General features: G+C 39.8%; 1 protein-coding gene across 5 annotated transcripts in view; it reads left to right on the top strand.

Annotated features, from left to right (window-relative positions):
- The window catches only part of NEO1 (neogenin 1), a 270,466-nt gene that overhangs the window by 215,525 nt on the left and 33,191 nt on the right, over positions 1-21,750 (top strand). For 4 of the 5 annotated variants that reach the window (XM_029065166.2, XM_029065167.2, XM_029065164.2 and 1 more), the window contains exons 15-20: positions 1,029-1,223; positions 1,988-2,083; positions 4,794-5,017; positions 10,502-10,640; positions 17,583-17,690; positions 20,767-20,961. In XM_029065166.2, coding sequence (XP_028920999.1) covers positions 1,029-1,223; positions 1,988-2,083; positions 4,794-5,017; positions 10,502-10,640; positions 17,583-17,690; positions 20,767-20,961 — 957 coding nt within the window. The remainder of the gene's footprint in view (positions 1-1,028; positions 1,224-1,987; positions 2,084-4,793; positions 5,018-10,501; positions 10,641-17,582; positions 17,691-20,766; positions 20,962-21,750) is intronic. The other variant, XM_029065165.2, reaches the window with a different exon arrangement.

Raw genomic sequence — 21,750 nt, 5'->3', positions numbered from 1 at the left:
CTGAAGTTTTTTTTAGAATAATGATCCAGGTCACAGAGGGGAGAGGAAGGAGGCAGGGAAGTCAGTGAAGAGGATGATTCAGAAGTCCAGGTGGGATATAACTGCTTGGATCATTGTGGTAGCAGTTTGGATGGAGAGGAAGGAATGGATTTACACTAAATAAATATGATTGATCAATTTATTCTAAAAATATCAGATTGAAGTCTTTACCTATATGCTTGTCACTTTTTTTATTTCTGCTGCATTTTTCATTTGTAAAGAAAGCAGATTAGATCATGTATCTTTTCATCCTATAATGAACTAACTTTCTCCAAAGTGAAATTTTAGAAGGTGCAAAGAGAGAATCTTGGCCTCTATTTTGGAAGGGAATTGAGGGAATAACTGAAGTATAGATTATTGTTCCTGTATCCCTTCCATAATTATAGGTTGTGCAGCCTCAATATGAAAATAAAATACAGAAGGCAAAATCTCTTATCAACATATATCCATCAGTTTGCAAATAAAATTTAGTGAAAAGAAATGGCAATAGATTGATGTCTATATAGAAAGCATTGGTCATAGTGTAAGCTTATCGAAGAAGAGCTGTAGAAATCTACATCGGTACATTGTAGAGCACTCATTTGCTCTCTTTACTAAGCTATGTTTCCTTGGTCTTTCTAGTAATAAAAAACTGTTTGGGGAAATTTATCATTTTGACTTGCAGTTTCCATTTCCACATTCAATTCTACTACATTTCTTGGCTAAGCTGCTGGGAGCCAGACACTTCGGCATTCATATTTTGGACAGCTGGTTGGTTCTGTCACTGAAGTATTAAATCTGTAAACCAAATTAAAAAGCAGTCTCCCATTTCTTAGGGTGTAGATGGATGATTTGTTTGGATGATTTGTTTGGACACTTGGAAGCAACTGTACGTGTTTTTTAAATAGTTTGAAATTAGTTTGTTTAGGATTATGTCATTTCCCTTAGATAAGTATTTTAAAGATAAATCACTTTTTTTGCTTTTTGGAATCTTTTCTTTTTCTTAACAGAAAGTCGGGTTCCTGAAGTGCCAAGTTCCCTTCACGTCCGCCCCCTTGTTACTAGTATTGTAGTGAGCTGGACTCCTCCTGAAAATCAGAACATTGTAGTGAGAGGATATGCTATAGGATACGGCATTGGCAGCCCTCATGCACAGACGATTAAAGTGGATTATAAGCAACGTTATTACACCATTGAAAATTTAGGTAAGAAATCTGATGTAAGAGTAGACTCTGGAGAAATGCTAAAGATTTTCAATGGAACAGTTGCCCTCAGTTTCTAACAGCAGAGGGGTGGGGAGATGGGACAGAGATACACACTCCCTGAATCCATGGTTATGGTTATGGTGGTTAGTTCAGAGCTCGGGAGAAAGCCCTCTGTTTTCTCTTTCCGTGGCTTCCATCCTTCCATGACCGGGAAGGGTAAAGTGGGAAATGGCCCTCTGCACGTCTCAAAATAATTGCCCACCCCAGTTCTAAGAGGTAGAATTGGATGTTACTTTTGAAAAAAGAACATGTATCCATCCCAAAAAACAACATTCTAAGAAGGAAATTGGTTCAGTTCTGGAATGTCTTCCATCATTTATACAAGCTGTTCTTGGCTATATAAAAATTTCCTTGTGATAACTAGCCGTCTGGTGTTTCATTTCTAAAGCCACTCAAGCAGAAGGCCTTTAGCAAGAGAGGTGTTTGTGGATATTTCAGCAAAGTAGCAGTTATATGAGTTCTTCATCTAAAGAGTCCCAAAGAATTATGAAACCGTTCCTTCCCTATCAACATAATTTTCCCAAGGTTGGAGATGAAGTGAAATAAGTGTTTTAAGTGGGAAAAATTGTAATTTTTGAGACAAGTTCTAGCCAAGAATATTCCATTTTCTCTTCAATCTTGTTGTTCTAACTTTCTCAGATATCCGATTTTTCTGTCACCTGCATTCTTTGCATTCATTTCATTTTTGTACATTGGCCTTTCAGATCCAAGCTCCCATTATGTCATAACCCTCAAAGCATTTAACAATGTTGGTGAAGGAATCCCACTCTATGAAAGTGCAGTGACCAGGCCTCATACAGGTAAGGTACACTTTTCCACCCATAATCCTTGCTTCTTGAATTCAAAAGGCAGAGGAAATAGTTTACCTAAATCTCTCATAATAGTTGTCAGAATCACATAATGGGTAAAATTTGACTTACTACTTTGATGTTTTCATATTTCAAATTGCTGATCACGTTAAAACTTCTTGGTATGCACTGTTATTTTCTGTTTGGATTTCTGTCTTTGTGTAGTTAGGAAATTGAAAAGTGATTGTCTCTTGAATAAAACAGTTTAGTTCAGTGGATTTGTGATTCCCCAATAAAGGTGCAGACAATGAAATACAAATAATGCTGGGTTCCTTACTGTACCTGTTTTTAATTAATATGAATTGGTTGGATTAGTGAAAGTATTTTTAAAGGCTTGTAGGTTTCTTTTTTCAAAGTGATTGAGTCAAAGAGAGCCAAATTAAAACAGTGGTCTCCCCCAAAATGCATTTGAAATGTCCTTGAAGCCAGATGTATCCTTTTCAGTTTAAAATAACGTTTCTTGAACCTCACATTTTTTTTTTGAAGTTTTTTTTTCATAGAAAGCATTACAACTAAGGAAGTCCATCAGTGCTATTTATTGAGCACTTACTCTGTGCAGGGCACAGTACTGAGCACTTACCTAAATTAAAATAAAGACAGGTAGATAATTTACTTTCACATCTTTGAAAAGCAATCATAAAGGGAATTCTGTGCCAAGTTAAATTAGGTAAATTTAAATGCAACTTTTGATCTTACTATACTTATGTCTTGTAGTCATTTAAAATTAAAATATGAGTTTAGCAATATTATTTTCTCCAATGTAACCTCTTAGCTTTAAGCAAGAAGAACACTCCTAATAAAGTGGGGGCACACTTTTATAATTTTGTCACCATGTTCTTTGAGATGTTGGTATCAGTCTTATCCAATGTTTTTCAGTCTATTCTAATCCCATTTTCTGTGCTTTACAATGTATAGTTTATTTTTTAAAAAATGCTTTAAGTGGTAAATTTAAAAACAATGTAAGAATTATGATCCTCTTTTTAAGGACCATGGAAACAACGTGGCCTATTGGAAAGAGCACAGGCCTGGGAGCCAGAGAGCCTGGGTTCTAATCTCACCCCTGGCATTTCCTTGCTCTGTGACCTTGTGCACAGCACCAAAGTTTTCTGTAGCTCAGTTTCCTCATCTGTAAAATGGGGATTAAATACCTGCTATCCATCTTACATAGACTGTGAGCCACAGGTAGGACAAGGACTGGGAATAACCTAATTATCTTGAATCTAGCCCAGTGCTTAAAACAGCTCTTGGCTCATATTAAGTGCTTAATAAATACATCAATTAAGAAAACTGTCATTTCTTTAGAAGCTTTAAAGCGCTCCATGTCTAGTTAAAATTAAAAGGTTGATTCCTAGGAACTTTCCTGTGAAACTCCCTGTTCTGATTATCTTCTATCCCAGTGCTTAGCACAGTGCTTGGCAAATAGTAAATGCTTAACAAATTCCACAATTATTGGAAGTGGAAAAAATGGTCTTCCAATAATTTTTGCGAAAAATTCAGTTCTTGCAACACAGACTCCTTTTTCTGTGGCTAAATGAGCTCTAGGTCAGTATGTAAGGTAATCACCTTTATGAAGACACTGATTTTAATATATGCAATCTCCTATGATGCTTTTAGATCTTGCTGTGTGATATCTTTCAAAGTGACTTATTAAATCAATGCTTCAATCTTGTGATAAACAGATCTATTGTGACTTCAGATTTTGAAAATCAAAAGCAGCTGAAATAACTACTCCATTTTAGATAGTAGAAAAGTGAACAAGATCAAACTTTCTGCTAATTTGTGGTTTCTGACTGCATTGGCGAACACGGAACAGTGACCTGTGGCTCAGCGGAGGAAAGATTACAGAAAGAGAACCCCAAGTCACCTTCTCTGTGCTTCTGGTTCTGGAGGAATGGAGAAAGTGGATTGGACCATGAGGCTAAAGACAGTTCCATCATTCCTTCCTCTTGCTTCTCCTCAGTAGTGCCTCTGTGGCAACACCAAATTGGGTAGGGTGAAGTAGAGTGGACTGGAAAAGGGGCAGAGGAGATGCAAAATCCTCACTTTCTCTTTAATGAGGCAGAACTATTCTGCAGCCTCAGCCGTTCTCCATAGCTTGAGTTTGGCTGCTGTGGACATCCATGACAGTTGCTGCAAACATCCGGTAAACTTTGAGAAAGAAGAGGAATGGAGAGGGTGGTTTCCAGTATTCCCCTCCTGCCCCCTGGAGATAGGGTTTGAGTCATCTCTTTTCTGGAATCCTCTTTGGTCCAGATTATTGGAGGTCAGATCTAGATGTTTCTTTTGGGAATTTCCTGTTTTAGAGGGAGGAACATTTGACAAATATTTAAGGAAAAAAACATTTTGGATTATGTCACAGAAACATATTAAGATTTACTGTCGTTGAATGAAGCAGGTGTGTGAGTGGTTGAACAGAGCACCGTAAGTCTTTTTTTCTGCATATTTGCCTTAAGGAATACAGATGGAGTGATTTTAAAAAAAAATTAGTTATGTTAACTATTAACTCTTGGTTCTCTCTTTCTCTCTTTCTCATTTCTCACTTTCCATTCCATTATATTACCTTGCATTTCTCCTTTTGTTTTTGTTTACATTAAACACCACCTCTCCCCTTTTTTTTAATTAAAATACACTGCTCTGCCCCCCACCCCCATCAACCTCTTAGATACTTCTGAAGTTGATTTATTTGTTATTAATGCTCCATACACTCCAGTGCCAGATCCCACCCCCATGATGCCACCGGTGGGAGTTCAGGCTTCCATATTGAGCCATGATACCATAAGGATCACGTGGGCGGACAACTCTCTGCCAAAGCACCAGAAGATCACAGATTCCCGCTACTACACGGTCCGCTGGAAAACTAACATCCCTGCAAACACCAAATACAAGGTATTGACACTTGAGTGGCATCAAAATGGGTTTTGTTGATTTTCAAATTAAAATACAGGTTACAGTCGTTCAGTTAAAGAACAGGCACTGTGGCATGTATTTTCGCAGCACTCTCAAGTTACTGTGAAGGTGTTCTTCAAATCACTTGGAATTTTAAAATTTTAACTCGAACCTGACAAGAAGCAGCGTGGCCTAGTGAATAGAGCATGGGACTGGGAGTCAGAAGATCCTGGGTTCTAATCCCAGCTCCGCCACTTGTCTGCTGTGTGACCCTGGGCAAGTCATTTCACTTCTCTGGGCTTCAGTTACCTCATCTATAAAATGGGAATTAAGACTGTGAGCCCCCTGTGGGACCAGGGACTGGTGCAACCTGATTTGCTTGTATTCCTCCCAATGCTTACTAAAGTGCCTGGCCCATAGAAAGTCCTTAACAAATACCATAATTATTATTACTGTTATTCTATCAATAGTAGTAACTGATAGGGGAAGGAGAAGAAAAAGAAGCTTTAGTTATGTCATTTAGTTATTTGAATAAACTTAGAACCTGTCTCACATTCCTCTAGCCCAACTCCCTGCCTCATGACACACTGAGTGCCACAACACTCAGTCTCCCATCTGAGTATTAGCTGGCCCCTGACCTGCTCAGTTCATGAGAATGGACTTGAATATATTAGAGATTGCTTTTTTAAAACAACATACATTTAATTTTCCCCTGTGAAGAGTAAGTTTGTTTTTCAAAGATAATTTTTTGTTAGAAAAATCCATTCTGACCCTAAAACTGCATTGAGCAAACCTAAGTGGGGATCAGTGTTTTTGGAGCCACATATCATTAGTGCTGCTGTCAGGTCCACCACCAAAAATGCCTTTGTAATTTTGTCCATTTTTCTGATGGGCATCATTTCAGATATATCTATGTTTTCCACACCACTGCTACCCTGGGTGGTTTCTTTGCTGACCCCAAGTCCAGTTAGAGGATGAGGGAAACATGGGACTGCCATTACCCTTGGGCAGCAGATGTCAATTGTGTCAACTTCTGGGCTAACTAGAAAGCCCACACATGGACAGAACCTCATGGCAACAATCCCCTGCTTGTACAAAAATCATGGCCCATAATTTTTCTGGATTTTACACTGAAGTGGCCTTTGGAGAATCTCCCTTTAAGGTTTGTACAGGGTAACATCATTACAGATTTTTAAAGCATCAGTCTAACATGCAATCCAGAAAATGCTAAAGAATTTTTCTGTTGAAGGGGAGAAAAAAATCTTCTCCAAATTGTCTTACCTGAAAGAGTGAGCGTGTTTTCATGTAGGGAAGAAAATGGTATAGTTTTATTTAACTTTGTGGAGTTTCCAACTTTTCCCATTTTACTTTATCCTATACCAAGGGCAGTTGATTCCAATTTTTTTAGTAGGCAGAATCATATATGAACCTGAAAAGTGCTGCTTACAAGTTTCAGGTCAGACTTAAAAGCTTTAAGGCTTTTGCAATAATGATTACTGTTTCTTCCATATTTGAGGCTTTCTTCTTCCAATTACCCTCCTGGAGAATATAGGTTAAATTTAGCTTGACAAACTTGACAAATTGCAACTTAGAGGGCAACCACCAATTCTCAGGACTTGGAAGCCTGTGGCCGGGGTGCAGTGGGAGGAGGGGAGGGTACTCATATACACCTTTTGCATGCGTTCTATATCTTGGCATATTCATGTTTTCTAAAATTATGTAATTTGGAATTTTACTATAAACCACTATATGATAGTTTTTTTCTTGAGGTTAATCAGTGGAATGTTTAACTATTCTACATACTTTTGTTTTGAGCAGTTGATCATTTTCACCCCACTTGTAGGTAAAACTGTGTAGCAGTATTCCACTGACTTTTTAAAAAAAATTTTGGCTCCATGCTCAGTGATATACCAATCCCAATTTTTTAAATGTTTTCAAGTAATTGTAAATATCCTCTTTTCAATCTTTATGAAATTGGCTTGCAGGCACATTTCTGTAGCTTGTAGTTTCCTCATCCCACTGGAACAATTACACATGAAAGAAAAGCCAAACATAACCAGGAGTACCTTTTGCAGTTCCCTACCCTGAAATCTACAAATTAAAAGGTTGGGGGGGGCGGGGGGGAAGGAAAGGGGAACTTTTAAGAATGGAGTATAGAAAACTGTCCAAATCCGGGCCGACCCAACCAAGTTTTATTTTATTCTAACCCCACTTTCTAGGGCCTCCTGGCTTAACCAGCCTATTCAGAACTTTATCAAAATATCAAGGTTAGCCTCCATTTTCAGATGAGACTTACTTAAAAAGCAGTAGATTCACATATACCTGCTAAGGTGTGATTTTTAATAACGATCTTATCAGATAGATTGTAATTGAATCCCCAGCTATTGAAAGATAAAAGTGAGGTGATTTGACCATATGTCCAATTTTGTTTTTAAATGTTAGCACATCAAATTTCGGCCCCCTTTTTTGACAGATATTTTTCTCTGTACCCTTCTTAACGAAGTCTGACTACCTTTGTGTGTCTCTACCTATTTCTACGTGAAAATAGAAGCAAGTCTGACATGGTCTAATAGAAAGAGCACGGGCCTGGGAGTCAGAGGACCTGGGTTCTAATCCTTCCTGACTCTGCCATTTGTCTGCTGTGTGACCTTGGGCAAATCACTTAACTTCTCTGAGTTTCAGTTTCCTGACCTATAAATTGGGGATTAAGACTGAACTCTATGTGGGAAGGGAACTGTGTCCGACCCTATTATTTTGTGTCTACCCTAGTGCTTGTGCCTGGCACATAGTAAGCACTAACAAATACCATTGAGAAAAATGTGCATATGTATTTTAAAAGAACTCCATTAACAGTCCCATCCGTTTCTCCTTGTTCCTAGTCCTCTTGAAATCTCATTTCATGAGTGTTTCCTACATTTCAGTCTGACTGTTTTTCCATTTGCTCTCTTTGTTGTAATAGCATTTGAGATATCCTTCCTTTTACTCTTCAGAGGTGCAAATCCACAGATAAAACTTGCTTCTCTAAAAGAAAAAAATCAAATGAAAATAAAATCCTCCAAAGATGGTAATTATTTTAAAAGGTAGTCCTCCACTTCCTCCTCCACATGGGATATTGCTTCTATTTCAAGGCATCTTCTAAGAAAGATACTACTAGTTCATCCTGGTACTTTCAATTCTTGCTTAGCACTTTCAGCTCTCAAGGCAAATGGCTTTGATTTATGAATCAATCTGTTTTCAAAAACCTAACCGATGTGAGATGGAGGCAGTGTCTGACATGATTATTTTGTATCCACCCCAGTCCTTAGTTCGGTGCCTGGCACATAGTAAGCATTTGACGAACACCACAGTTATAATTATTAGCACTGGTTTAGATTGGCAGTCAGTAAGATTTTGTGAAGAGAAAATTATGACAGTCCAATTTAATTTTCTTTCATGAGAGTAGAGATGTCCATATATACATTACCTAGATTTCAGTAAACCTTTTGATTTTGTTTCGCATGGATTTCATCAGCAAATCAGAAGAAATGGCATAAATGGACGAACAATTGCATGTTAATGATTCAGTGACAACCTGCTAGACTGAAGTGACGGTTGTTAAAAAAAAAAAAAAATGGACAGTCCTGGAATTAGTTTATATTCCTCTTTAACAATGATTTGAATTAAGGATTTGAGCGCATTATCATTAGATATGCAGATGTAGTGTAATTTAGGTGGGGTTAAAATTATTATGCACTTGAGAAGCATTAGAGAAATGCTTTGTCAAAACCATAAGAAAATTGAAGGACAAAATGGTCCAATTTGGGACAAAAAAATAAACCCCACAGACATCTAGTGAGTGCTGTCAGGGCGGAAAAAAGACTTGTGAAAAAACAGGCCATGGAGTCATAGTGGGCTAGAAACTGATTGTAAATCCTGTTTCAAGAATGATGGGATATATTAGCCAGAGTAAAAATGGCACATGTCAGGAATGCAGATACAGAGCCATTTAATTTTACTGATGCATTCATGCTGGTTATGGGTACCCAAAAATGTTGAACTGTATGGAGTAAGTGGCATTGTTCCTACCAGGCTCACAAATGGAGCTACGGTTGCTTCAGTCACTTCTGGGGCTACAGTGCTACGGCTTCAGAGACTTACACCAATGAACTGGACTTTTCAATGTACCCTTGCTGCTTGGGTCAGAAAAGCTGGGAGAGGATTGGCCAGAGGTGGTGGCTGTGGTTTTGGAAAGCGGAGGTGACCTTGGGACCTGGGAGTACCATCATCACACAGCAGAAGCTGCTGCACCAGCCAGAATGGCAAGGTGTCCATGCCAGATCTTCCTGATGCCTTACTCAACCCTCAGTTGAGGGTTCACTCTTGGCCCCTGCATTTTTAAAAGGAGAAAATGGACAGGGGAATAGAGGAAAAGCACAAAAACTAGTAAGGGAAGAGAGAGTAGATTATTCAAAGAAGTATAATTGTGTAATCTGGAGAAGGAAGGGCTCTGGAATGGCTTGGTTATCTTTAAATGTCTGAAGGGTTATTGTGAGGATTCTGATTAGTCTCTTCTCTCTATTGAAAGAGAAAAGAATGAGTGGAAATAGATTTTACTTGCAGCCAGAGAGTACTGTTAGAGAAAAGAGAATATTTGGATTCTCGTACAGCTGATTAAATACTAGAGTGGTTTGTCTTTAAAGCTGAAAAATTGCCACCTCTGGAATTCTTTAAGCAAAGTCATCAAGTCTTAATACAGAGATTTCTTCAGGTCTCTTCTTGCTTTTTCATTCGATAATGCTGTCCCGCACTGCTATCTCTGATTTATATGCATCCACATTAATAGTGTTTCTCAAAGTAATTCACTTGGTGACCTCTCAGAGATGTATATTTTTCATCTAGTAGTGCATTGCTATAGTTTGTTTCCCCTAAAGGGAAGAAATTGAAATGCAGCATTTAGATGAGTGGCTAAAGGTAAGATAGTATATCCAGGTTCAACCTGAGATTTGAACTTGAGGCTTTAGGGCTCTCGACCTTTTGATCAAACTTCTCCTTCATATTTTTTTGTTTCCTAAATGGATACTATTTTTTTTGGAGCAAAATCCACTATTTTTGAGCCAAGAGACTTTGACCTCAGGCTAGTACTTTAATGCTGATTATATAGAAAGCTGAACTTTTATTTCCAATTTACAATACAATTTCTCTTTACTTCATTCCTTAAAATACTGCTAGAAATCAGATACTTGCTGCATAATGTACCACAGACTTGCGTTACTTGACTTTTATTCATAACTGTTTAACTTTTGTAGATTTTTTGGTAATTACAGAGATTTTGTTTTCAGACAAAATATGACCAATTTATGTAGCCAAAAACTAAAAGTAGTTGCAGTAACCACTGTTAGAACATAACAGAAATAGCAATTTAAATAAAAGTGCTCTTATGTGTAATTGAAAGGCCACTGTTGGTATTTTCCTTTTCTTAATTTCCTGGGGCATTTTCTCTTTCAGACTGCCAATGCAACCACATTGAACTACTTAGTGACTGGGTTAAAGCCAAACACTCTCTACGAATTTTCTGTGATGGTGACTAAAGGTCGAAGATCAAGTACGTGGAGTATGACAGCCCATGGGACAACCTTTGAACTAGGTATCTAGGCAAGATTCTTTCTGTGATTCGTTTTATTTCAGCTACCACCAGGGTGAATAATCCTGACACTCTGGCGTCTGATATCCTGTGATCGCCTATGTACATCCATGTTTGCACACACATAAGGCATCCACTCGATAAGGGCAATAGCTCCATAGGTATTCCACCCTGCCCCTTGAAGGTGGAGTTGGCACCAAGGTGATGGCTATGCTCCTTACCTTCCACTGACAGTTTGCGGCCTCTGACTTGACCAGGGCACCTTTGGGGGGGCGTTCCTCATTGGATTGCATGGTGAGCCGGAGCAGCTCTTGCCTCCGACCCCTGGGTCCAGTCTCTGCCCCAGCAGTGACCCATCCTCCTGCCCATCGCCATGGCCCACCCACTTCCAAATGTTGTTTGTCTGCTGCTATTATCAGGCAGGGACCCTTGCATGGTCCCGTGGGCCACAGCAAAGGGGCTGAGCTCCAGAATCAAGCACGCTGTTTGCTGCCCCCATGGATACCAGGGAAAAGGATGGCTCCAGGTCTTAGGACAGTGCTTGGCACATAGTAAGCGCTTAACAAATACCATTATCATGATAGTTGTATTGATATGTGCTGGGTGGGTGAGGAGGAGGAGGAGCGGCCTGAGAAATGCTGCACTCTTGTCCTATGTGCTGCCTAAGCAGAATGGAATGCAGCCAGTAAGCCATGCAGGTTTCTGTGTAATTACATATTTTGCTGCTGCGGTTCTATGGTGTACATTTTTCCTGGTTCTCTAAAATAGAATTTTTAGTAGTCTCTTGGCTTCTTGGGGTTTTAAGTAGTTAAGGAAGATTAAAAGCAGTTGTCACTGCAGAACCAAATGACGGAAGTGAAGGAAGAAAGACCTTGGTTTGAGGCCCGCAGAAGACCAGAGGCAGAGAGGACCCACTGATAGTGAGAAGCATTGTGGTCCAGCGGAAGGAGCGTGGGCCTGGGAATCAGGGGACCTGGATTCTAATCCTGGCTCTTCCATTTGCCTGCTGTGTGATCTCGGGCAAGATATTTAATTTATCTGTGCCTCAGTTACTTCATCTGTAAAATGGGGATTAAGATTGGGATCCCCATGTGGGTTGTGGACTATGGCCAACATGGTTATATTGAATCTACCCTAGAACTTAATACAGTCACCTTTAAAGTGGGTGGTATTGATTCGTAGAGTAGAGCCCTACTCTACCCTGAAGCAAAGTCCCCTAAAGCAGTTGTTGTTCATGTCAGGGCAGGAGCCAGAGCAGTGGCTGGGATCATTGTTTACATTAGTTTGGAGAAGCCCTATTCAGAAAACAGTTCAAAGTTCACGAAAGCAAGGTTTGCTTGAACACAGTTAGAATCAATAAGGCAGGAGTATCCAGGGATTTCATTTTGCCAGCTTCATCATAGGTGATTTCTGTATATGTTAAGGTAACCGGGGGGAAGGGAGTATAGAGTCAATTCTTTACAAAAACTGTGAAAATAACTTCCTTGCACAAAGTGAATTGTACAAATCAATACTTAAATGAACTGTATTTTCTACTTGCTCTCCGACAAAACTTAAATTTACACCCACCAAGAGCTCAAAGGCAGCCACGAGAACATCCTTCTGGTTTATTTAGACAGGCACAAGGAAACATTGAGCATAGAGATACAGTGAAATACACATATTTTGGAGGGAGGAGACCCATCGTAGAGAAACTTAAATAGGATATTCAACTGTTGAAGAAATGTGTTAAAAGAAAATCAGCATTCAGCGAAATTCTGCTAAATGATGACCTAAAAGAATGTGTTCATTTAAATGAATCAGATACTGTGGGCACGTTTCATCGATGTATTTTCATAAGAATGATATTAAAATTTTTACTAAGGAAGAACTCCCAGATTCACAAAACTGGAAGACGACACCAGGCACTCAGAGACTTTCATAACATTGATACCCATTAGCTGAGGTGGATCCCTTAAATGAATATGCTGGACTGATTCTTCCATGGTTTCATTGTTCTATGTAGAAATAATAGTAATGTTCCTTTGCCATTGATCAGTCAGTGATATCTATTGAGTGCTTATTATGTGCAGAGCACTGTACTAAGCATTTGGGGAGAGTACAATACAACAGAGTTGGGAGGCACATTCCCTGCCCATAATGAGGTTGTTGATTATTGGATTCATGTGTAAATTCTTTATTGTAAATTGCTGAATTTGATGGTACTTTTTATTTGTATTAAATAACTTGCTATGTGCTATGCACTGTACTAAGCATTGGGTAGGTAGAAGCTAACCAGATTGGACCCAATCCAGGTCCCACATGAGGCTCACAGTCTTAATCCCCATTTTACAGTTGAGGTAACTGAATCACAAAGAAATTAGATGACTTGCCCAAGATCACACAGCAGGAAAGTGGAGGAGCGAGTTTAGAATCCACATCTTTAGACTCTAAGGCTCATGTTCTATCCACTAGGCCATGCTGCTTCTCAATCAGTGGCATTTATTGAGTGCTTAATATTTGCGAGTAGAGTACAACAGAGGTGGTAGACATAGTTCCTGTCCAGCAGGAACCTACCATGTATAAGGGGAGGCAAATATTAAAATGATTGACAGATATATACCTAAGTGCTGTGTGGCTGAGAATGGGATGAATATCAAGTGCTTAAAAGGTAGAGATCCAACTGCACAGGCAGTGCAGAATGAGGCTTAGGGGAAGTGAGGGCTTAGGGAAGGCCTGTTGGGAAAAGAGATGGTTTTAGTAGGGTTTTGAGGGGTCGGGGGAGAGTGGTGATAGGAAGGGCGAGGGAGTTCTGGGCCAAAAGGAGGATGTGGGCAAGAGGTTGACAGGGAGATAGAGTGAGTAGGGTGGCATTGGAGAAGTGAAGCATGCGGGCTAGGTTATAGTAGGAAATCAGCAAGGTAAGAAAGGAGGGGGCAAAAATTGAGTGCTTTAATGCCTGTGGTAAGGAGTGTCTGTTTGATGCAGAAGGGGATGGGCAAGCTTTGAGATATTTGAGGAGTGGAGTGATGTGAACAGAACTTTTTTTAGAAAAATGATCCAGCGGAGTGAGGTGTGGGTTGGAGTGGAGAGAGACAGGAGGCATATTCAGTAGTCAAGGTGGGATAGGATAAGTGCTTGGATCAGTTTAGGAGCAGTTTAAATGGAGAAGAAAAATAGGATTTTAGGGAAGTGTTGAAGGTAGAAGTGACAGGATTTGGTGACAGATTGAATATGTGGATTGAATGAGAAAGATGAGTCGAGGACAGTGCCAAGGTTACGGGCTCAAGATATGGTGAGGGACGATAGTGGTGGTGTTTACAGTGATGGGAAAGACAAGACAAGGGGCTTCTTTGAATCTCAGCTGGCTCACAAGAGAAGCTGAGCTCACATTTTGTCTAAACAAAGTATAAGGTATTAGGGGATCATTCCTGCATAAACTGGCAATCTGTTCATTGCAAAAAGAAGCAGCATGGCTTAGTGGAAAGAGCACGGGCTTGGGAGTCAGAGAATGTGGGTTGTAATCCCAACTCTGCCACTTGCTTGCTGTGTGACCTTGGGCAAGTCACTTAACTTCTCTGTGCCTCAGTTACCTCATTTGTTAAATGGGGATTAAGACCGTGAGCCCCACATGGGACAACCTGATTATCTTGTCTACGCCAGTGCTTAGAACAGTGCTTGGCACATAATAAGTGCTTAACAAATGCCATAGTTCTTATTTTTATTATGATTATTAATTGTCATCAAGGGCCTTTAAGCTTCAAGAGGTGATGATTATGAGAAGTTGAAAAGTAAGGTGTGTTTAGTAGTTCTAGATTTTTTGTCTGCTGTTTCTGAGTTCTCAAAGGTAGGAAGCCAGTGGGGAAAAACCTGCATGTTTTTAAAATGAATCATAAGGAAAACAGGTAATAGTTTAGTCAGGGAGTTTGAACATTGTTTCTGAGGCTTCCAGACCCAAAATCTGTTGCAAAATGTGAATGCCATTTGGCCGAAGTAGATATTGAAGAACTTGCATTTAAAATGTCAAAAGATTGTTTGGTGTGGACCTACCTGAAATGTAAAGTATAATTTTGAATGGCAAAGCGACCTTCAAATTCAATAAAGGTCACCTTTAAGTGATTGCTGATTCTTAGCTATCATTTGACCCAACCAGTTGCTACTGTGTGGTCAAAGCAAAACTCATGAACAACTTTTAAATTTCTCAAGGTTTTCTGCACTGAGTTATTTATTATGTGATAATTCAAGCATTTTTATATAGTTTTGGTTAAGAAATAATTTGGGTTTTGAATTTTTAGCTGCGTGGCTAAAGCTCTCCTGATCAGGCCTCCACTGAAATTTTGCATGAAAATTTGAAGTAAAGGAATTGGGAAGAAACTACAGGATTTAAAACTGTATTTTAAGCTTTTCCCTTGTATTTTTCTAGTTACACAGTCATTTCTCTTAGAAGGCTATGATTGCGTTCTTGCAAACCCTCATGTTAAGAAAAATTGTCCCAGTAATGACAATAATAATGGTATTTAAGTTGTTACTATGTGCCAAGTACTATACTGAGTACTGGGGTAGATTCAAGCACCAGAGAGTTTCCAGCACTCTACCAGTCTTGACTACGGGAGGGAGAGTCAAGCAGAGGCATATCCATTCCATTCCTAGCTTGGGCGTTGGGTAGCAAGTGGAAATCAATCTGCTACAAGTCAAAACCTGTAGCTGGACAACAGCGGCATGGGAGAGAGGCAAGGGCGGAGACTGAATTTTACTGTGCAGAAGGAGGCATTGGTAAACTGCTTTCATATTTTACCAAGGAAACCTTATGGATACACTAGTAGAACCATTGCAGATGGAGGTGGGGCCTTCTGGGAGAGATGTGTCCATGGTGTCGCTATGGGTCAGAGGCAGCTCAACAACATAAGACAAGACAAGCTAATCAGGTCCCACATGGGGCTCACAGTCTAAGTAGGAGGGAGCACAGGTATTAAATTCCCATTTTGCAGATGAGGGACCTGAGGTACAGAGAAGTTAAGTGACTTTACCAAGATCACACAGCAAGTAAATGCTAGAACCTGGGCTCAAACACAGGTCCTCTGACTCCCAGGCCCATGCTCTTTCCTCTAGGCCACACTACTTCTCATGCTGTTGGCCATTGTTTCAACTGGGAAAAAATATTGGTGTAAGGTGGGCCGGGGGTCCCCTACTTGGAAGAAGGATTCCAGGGAAATGATTTTGAGAAGGCAAGAGCCCCTGTTTGTCAGGGTATGGCCACAAACCCCAATTCCTATCTACCCTCAGGTTCTGTTGCATGGCGCTTGACTTGACTGTGCATATGCAGCTACTGTGAATTCTTTGGGTCTAGACCCTTCAGCCAGTAGATCTGGCCCTCAGAGTCTAGGGCAAACTGATAAAAACATAAAGGCATTTAAATATTTAAAGAAATTGAGCAAGTGGGGATGGCAAAACCTCCCATCTTGGGGGGGCGGGGGCAGGGAGGAGGCTCTTATTTTCCTCTCCAGTCTTCCATCCCCTCATCACCATTTACAGTCCACCATAGCCTCAGATACTGGGAAGAGCCCTGAGTCACAGGATGAAAACAACACCTGGAACTAACATGATAACTAATCCACAACTCTTCTAATATGGTCTAGCGAAATTGCATAATGAAAACACATTATAGCAGAAACAACTGTTGTCACAATTTCTTAGAGTAAATAATTAGCAATGTTGCAAGATTCATCCTTAACACTGAGAAAGGAGGGCACCCATCCCGCTGTTATTTCCAAGAGCCCTTTGGTGTCCCTGTTAGAGTCAGAATGCAGAGTAGGATGGACTGTTTTTCTGACCCAACTAGCATTGCTTCTGTCTTTCTCAGTTCTTCTTCTAATTAGGAATTCATGTGAGTCCTGTAAAATCTCCCAAGTTGATATCCTCAGGATTTATTTCTTAATGGGCCTGCTAAAACATTAATTGAGAAAATGTGTTTTCTCAGGTTATCATTGTCTGCTGGTCATTGTATAGAGCTTTGCAGGTCCTGATTCTTCCTCAAATCCATACAGACTCAGGCAGACTCAGATACCCAATTGCGTCACCATGCCTAGTCTGTTTTAGAAAAGGTCTGGGCTGGGAAGCCTGCTTCATGTGATTTGTGAATTCACAGCTGTGTGGAGATATCTGTGGGTTCCTGGGACTAAATTTCCACGGAAACCAACGGCCCAATTTAATTTGGAGGTAGGAAGGGTGATGACAGGGTTTCATTTCAAAACCGTATGGTCCTTAAGATAGAGTTTTTTTAGGAAACTGGGTCACATCTAAAAGAATTGGGTTTAGTTCAAGAATATTTATGTTAGACAATGGATTAGAGTATTTCTTTCAGCTAGTTAACTTTTCGAGAAGCAGAGTGGCTTAGTGGTTAGAGCACGGGCCTGGGAGTCTAACCTGGAAGGACCTGGGTTCTAATTCCGGCTCTTGCCACTTGTCTGCTATGTGACCTTGGGCAGGCTGCTTCACTTTTCTGTGCCTCAGTTACCTCATCTGTAAAATGGGGATTAAGACTGTGAGCCCTATGTGGGACAGGAACCGTGTCCAACCCAATTGCCTGTATCTACCACAGCGATTAGTACAGTGCCTGGCACATAGTAAGTGCTTAACAAATACCACAATTATTTTTGTTATTTCTTAAAAAAAGAGAAAACATAAGAGCCTTAGATTTACGTTATTTTTGTGGCATGTTCCTCAGCATCTGTCCATCAAAATTCTGTATGACAGCAACATTTATGGGAGAATATACCAATGTGCCATATGTTTTCTCCCAGTTAGAGTAAACCATTAAAACTACTGTTCTGTAATGGAAGGAAAACTTGGCCATTAGAGTAAGTAGGAGATTTCTTGCTGGGTTTACTATAATTTTGTGGCTAGATGAATTACAGATTCATTTATTTGCATCAAATAAGAGTTTTTTATCTTTTTTTTTTTTTGCAGTTCCTACTTCTCCACCAAAAGATGTGACTGTTGTGAGTAAAGAGGGGAAACCTAGAACCATAATTGTGAACTGGCAACCTCCTTCAGAAGCTAATGGCAAAATCACAGGTATCATTTGTTTGTGTGTGAAAATGTCTGTACCCTCAGATGTTTTCTAAAGATCCATTCAATCCACACCTCAAAAACCTCTAATGGTCTTCCATCCACTGCCACATCAAACGGAAACTCCTTATTGGCTTATAGGCCCTCAACCAGCTCACTCCCTCCTTCCTAACCTTGCTGATTTACTACAGTCCGCAAACTCTGGTCTTCTAATGCCAACTTACTCTTTGTACCTCATTCTGGACCAACCAACCACCTACCCCTTGCCCACTTCCTCCCTTAGGCCTGGAACTCCCTCCCCTTTTATATCCGACAGTCCACCACTCTCCCCACCTTCAAAACTCTCCTAAAATCACACCTCCTTCAGGAGGCCTTCCTTGATTTCCTTGCTAATCCCTTATTTCCCTTCCTTTCATCATCAGCTCTGCGCTTGGCTGTGTACCCCTTAAGCACTTTGATTCTCACCCCAGCCCTTCTGCACAGCGGCAAATACCCTTATCAATCAATCAATGGTATTTACTGAGCACTTACTCTGTGCAGAGCACTGAACTAAGTGCTAGGGAGAGTATAATACAACTTAATAGGTAGGCATATTCCCTGCCCTCATGAAACTGAAGTCTTCTCGACCATTTCCCCATCTGCAATTTATTTTAATGGATATCTCCCCCTATTGACTGTCAGTTCCTTGTGGGCAGGGATCTCATCCACCAATTTTATTATATTGTACTTCCTTAAGAGTTAAGTACAGTGCTCTGCACATAGGAAATGCTCAAATTCCATAGATTGATGTAACGAGTACTCAGCACATTAATAACAGAATGAAGGTATCATGCATTTTCATTTAAAGTTTGGTAACAACATGCATTTTTAAGAGTAAAAAGGAGAGGATTTGTGCCCGATTTTTTTAATACACTGGGAAAAAGAAAAGCCCGGAAGAGGTAACTAATTCACATCAAGCATCAACTTTATGTCACTGGGGCACTGAAATTATTTGGCCATCTGCCATCCTGCCAAATATTGTGGAGGGTGGCCGGTAAAGATGATGAGAACATTATATTTGTCTCCCTATAATTCTAGGGGTTGTGGTTTGCTTGTTTCATTTATTGATCTGACCCTGGCTCATTATAAAGTGTGTGCTGTAATTCAGGGAAAAAAGTTGCCTCTCGTCAGATTAGGGACGGTCAAAGTTTTAGCGTCTTTGATAATAATATGAAAATTTTTATGCACTTCTGGTTTATAATAAAATTCCATAAAGTAATTCCTCAGGCGTGAAGTTGATTGGATTTTATTCCTAGGTGCCATTCAACTGGAACTATTTCTGCATTATAACTGCTTGGTTTGTGGTTTTGTCATTTGTTTTCCCGTACCTAATGAAGATTTCAGCTCAGATAGCATCTCCTTTTAAGAAACCAGAAGTTCATTTCCTCTGAATCAAATACAGAAGACCAAATCATCTCCTCTACATCTGATATTTTAGTTGTCTCTGCATTTCCAAACAGTGCAGACTACTGATCACATTAATGCCATACAAAGTATTAATTCTCTACAGTAATACTAGATCTCTGTCAGGGAAAAGGCTTCATGGTGGAGGGGAATCCAACCTCCTTCTTAAACAAAATATATGTTTTTCAATCTTCTCTTCGGAAATATGAATATTCAGTGGATTTCTAATTATTTCATGACCTGTCAACCAGAATTGGAAGCCAGCTATAGGCCTTTTATTTTCCCTGGATGCCTTTCAATACAAGGTTATATTTTCCCAGCGTACTATGCATTTCTGAACATTTAATAAATACCATTAGATGATTAATGATCCAACCATCATCTCTATTTCCAGTAGAGAGATTGGGAAAATGTTCTTTGGTGCTCCTTTTGGACTTAATTACTTCATTTTGGAACCTCTCCATTTCTTCAATTTAGCTTGTGGGATATATATCATGTTTACTTCCTCAGCAGACAAGCCTGAAAAAGACTGAGCTTCTTGAGTCGCTGTATGTTATTAAATGAAAATATGGGAATTCCCCAGAAATCATATAAAACTCTAGCCTTTCAACAGCTCTCAAAGCTGTTTTCTCTAGGTTATATGTCGAATCACTTTTGCCTTATTTTTTATTTACCTATGCCTCAGTAAGATTAACTACTATTTTTACCTGGGGTGGTCTGTTGACTTTAGCTTTCTGTGGAAAAAATAAACCTGGTTTTGCTTTCATTTTTCTGCATGAATGCCAATTGTACTTGAATTCGGTGAGTCATAACAAAATCTCTGATCAAGTACTATGTAAAAGTTTCATATACAGCAGGAATATGTGAATTTAATGCCCTCTGGTGGAATGAGTGGATATTAGAGGGCATGCGTGGAACCAAGTAGCTTTTCTTTCTCTTCTTGCTGGATTTTATTTGTGAGATTGGCTTTGGTTAGATTTTGCAAGCATTTTATTCATACTTATATATGTGGTGTTTTCATTCCACATTCCACTTTGAGAAGGAATTTATGTCTCATCATTACAAAATTCCAGCTTTCTTAAAGCACTTATTTTTTGATAATTAATAGTCGATTAAGAGAGGCGGTCATTACTTCGCTTTTAATTGCCAAAGTGCAGTTTGTACAGATCCTTTGGTACTGTGGGGACTGATTTAAAGAGGAATTAGTCTTGGAACTGACCTCCCTAAAAGTCAGAAGATACTATATCCCCCAAGCAAAGTGATTTTAAGTCATTTTCATGTTTTCTTTCTTTTCTCTGTTCTTTTACAAGACTTTTTTGGCCAGAACGGTATATCTATAGCTATATATTATTCTGCCTTAAAGAGCATTATAAGATATAGAAACAAATCAATTTGAGCAGTTTATATTTTCAGTTGCTGGCACAGCAATTGAAACATTGTTTAACTAGAACTGGAGGAATGTTTTTTTCTGAAGTTAGTGTGGTTAGCAGAGCCATGTTATTTTTGGCAGTTTAAGCAGTTTTTAAAAATCTCCTTCTGGCATTAAATGTGTCTTTTTAACATTAAACTTTGTGTGTCTACTGAACCACTGATTGCAGAGAAAAATTGTAAAAGACTCTCTCTCTAAATCTTTCAACAGGGTACATCATTTACTACAGTACAGATGTGAATGCTGAAATTCATGACTGGGTTATTGAGCCTGTAGTAGGAAACAGATTGACCCACCAAATCCAAGAGTTAACCCTTGATACTCCATACTACTTTAAAATCCAAGCCCGCAACTCTAAGGGCATGGGGCCCATGTCGGAAGCAGTGCAGTTTAGAACACCTAAAGGTAATATAGCGGTAAAATCTTTCTTTACTACAGGTGTAAATGGTGGTTGAAGATGAAGATACCTATATACAGGCACATCCTACATTATAATCAGGCTCTGTTCCTCAAAAATTTGACTGTATCATGAATGGTTGTAGCATGGAGTAGATTTTCCCATAGTTTTGCATGCAGTGGGTTAGCTTACAGTCCAGAACCAGCCCCACAATGATGGCCAAGACCTACAAGAAAAAGAAAATTACACTCTAAATTTTTCCCTGCCTTCCCCCTCTCCTGTTCCTGGCCTCTTTCCTGTCCTGGCCCCCAGCTCTCCATTTGCTTTTTCTCCGATCAAATTTTGCTCATAGCAACTTCCATGGCTGTAGGCCCCATTGGCTCAGTCGTACTCCCCTCTCCTTTAACTTCCCCTTCCTGCCTTTTAGACAAGGCCTCCCCCTACACCCACCCAACCCAACTGTCAACATCAGGCCAGAAAAGGGAAGGGTGGACTTGTAACAACAGATGTTGGCCCATTCTTCCCTGGTCTGTTTGTCCTCATTCCCATAGCAGGGCTGGGATGGGGAGGTGGGGCTACAAGTGGGAAGGGAAACAACACTATGCATTCAGCTTATGGCTGGAGTCACCAGGGGTGGTTTAAAGTAAGAACAAAAAGACAGGAACCTGATCAGGAGGACAGCGAAACCTGATTTGGTATTGTGGGAAAACTGCTTGGACCAGGGATGGGGTGTGGAGGGAGCAGGGAAGGAATTGACTCTCTGCTGTATTGGACATAACATTCAGGGCTTCCATACG

Source organism: Ornithorhynchus anatinus, chromosome 5 (genome assembly GCF_004115215.2).
Source record: "Ornithorhynchus anatinus isolate Pmale09 chromosome 5, mOrnAna1.pri.v4, whole genome shotgun sequence".
Taxonomy (NCBI): Eukaryota; Metazoa; Chordata; class Mammalia; order Monotremata; family Ornithorhynchidae; genus Ornithorhynchus; species Ornithorhynchus anatinus.
Note: the sequence above shows the minus strand (reverse complement) of the source record. Positions and strands in the feature narration are given on the sequence as shown.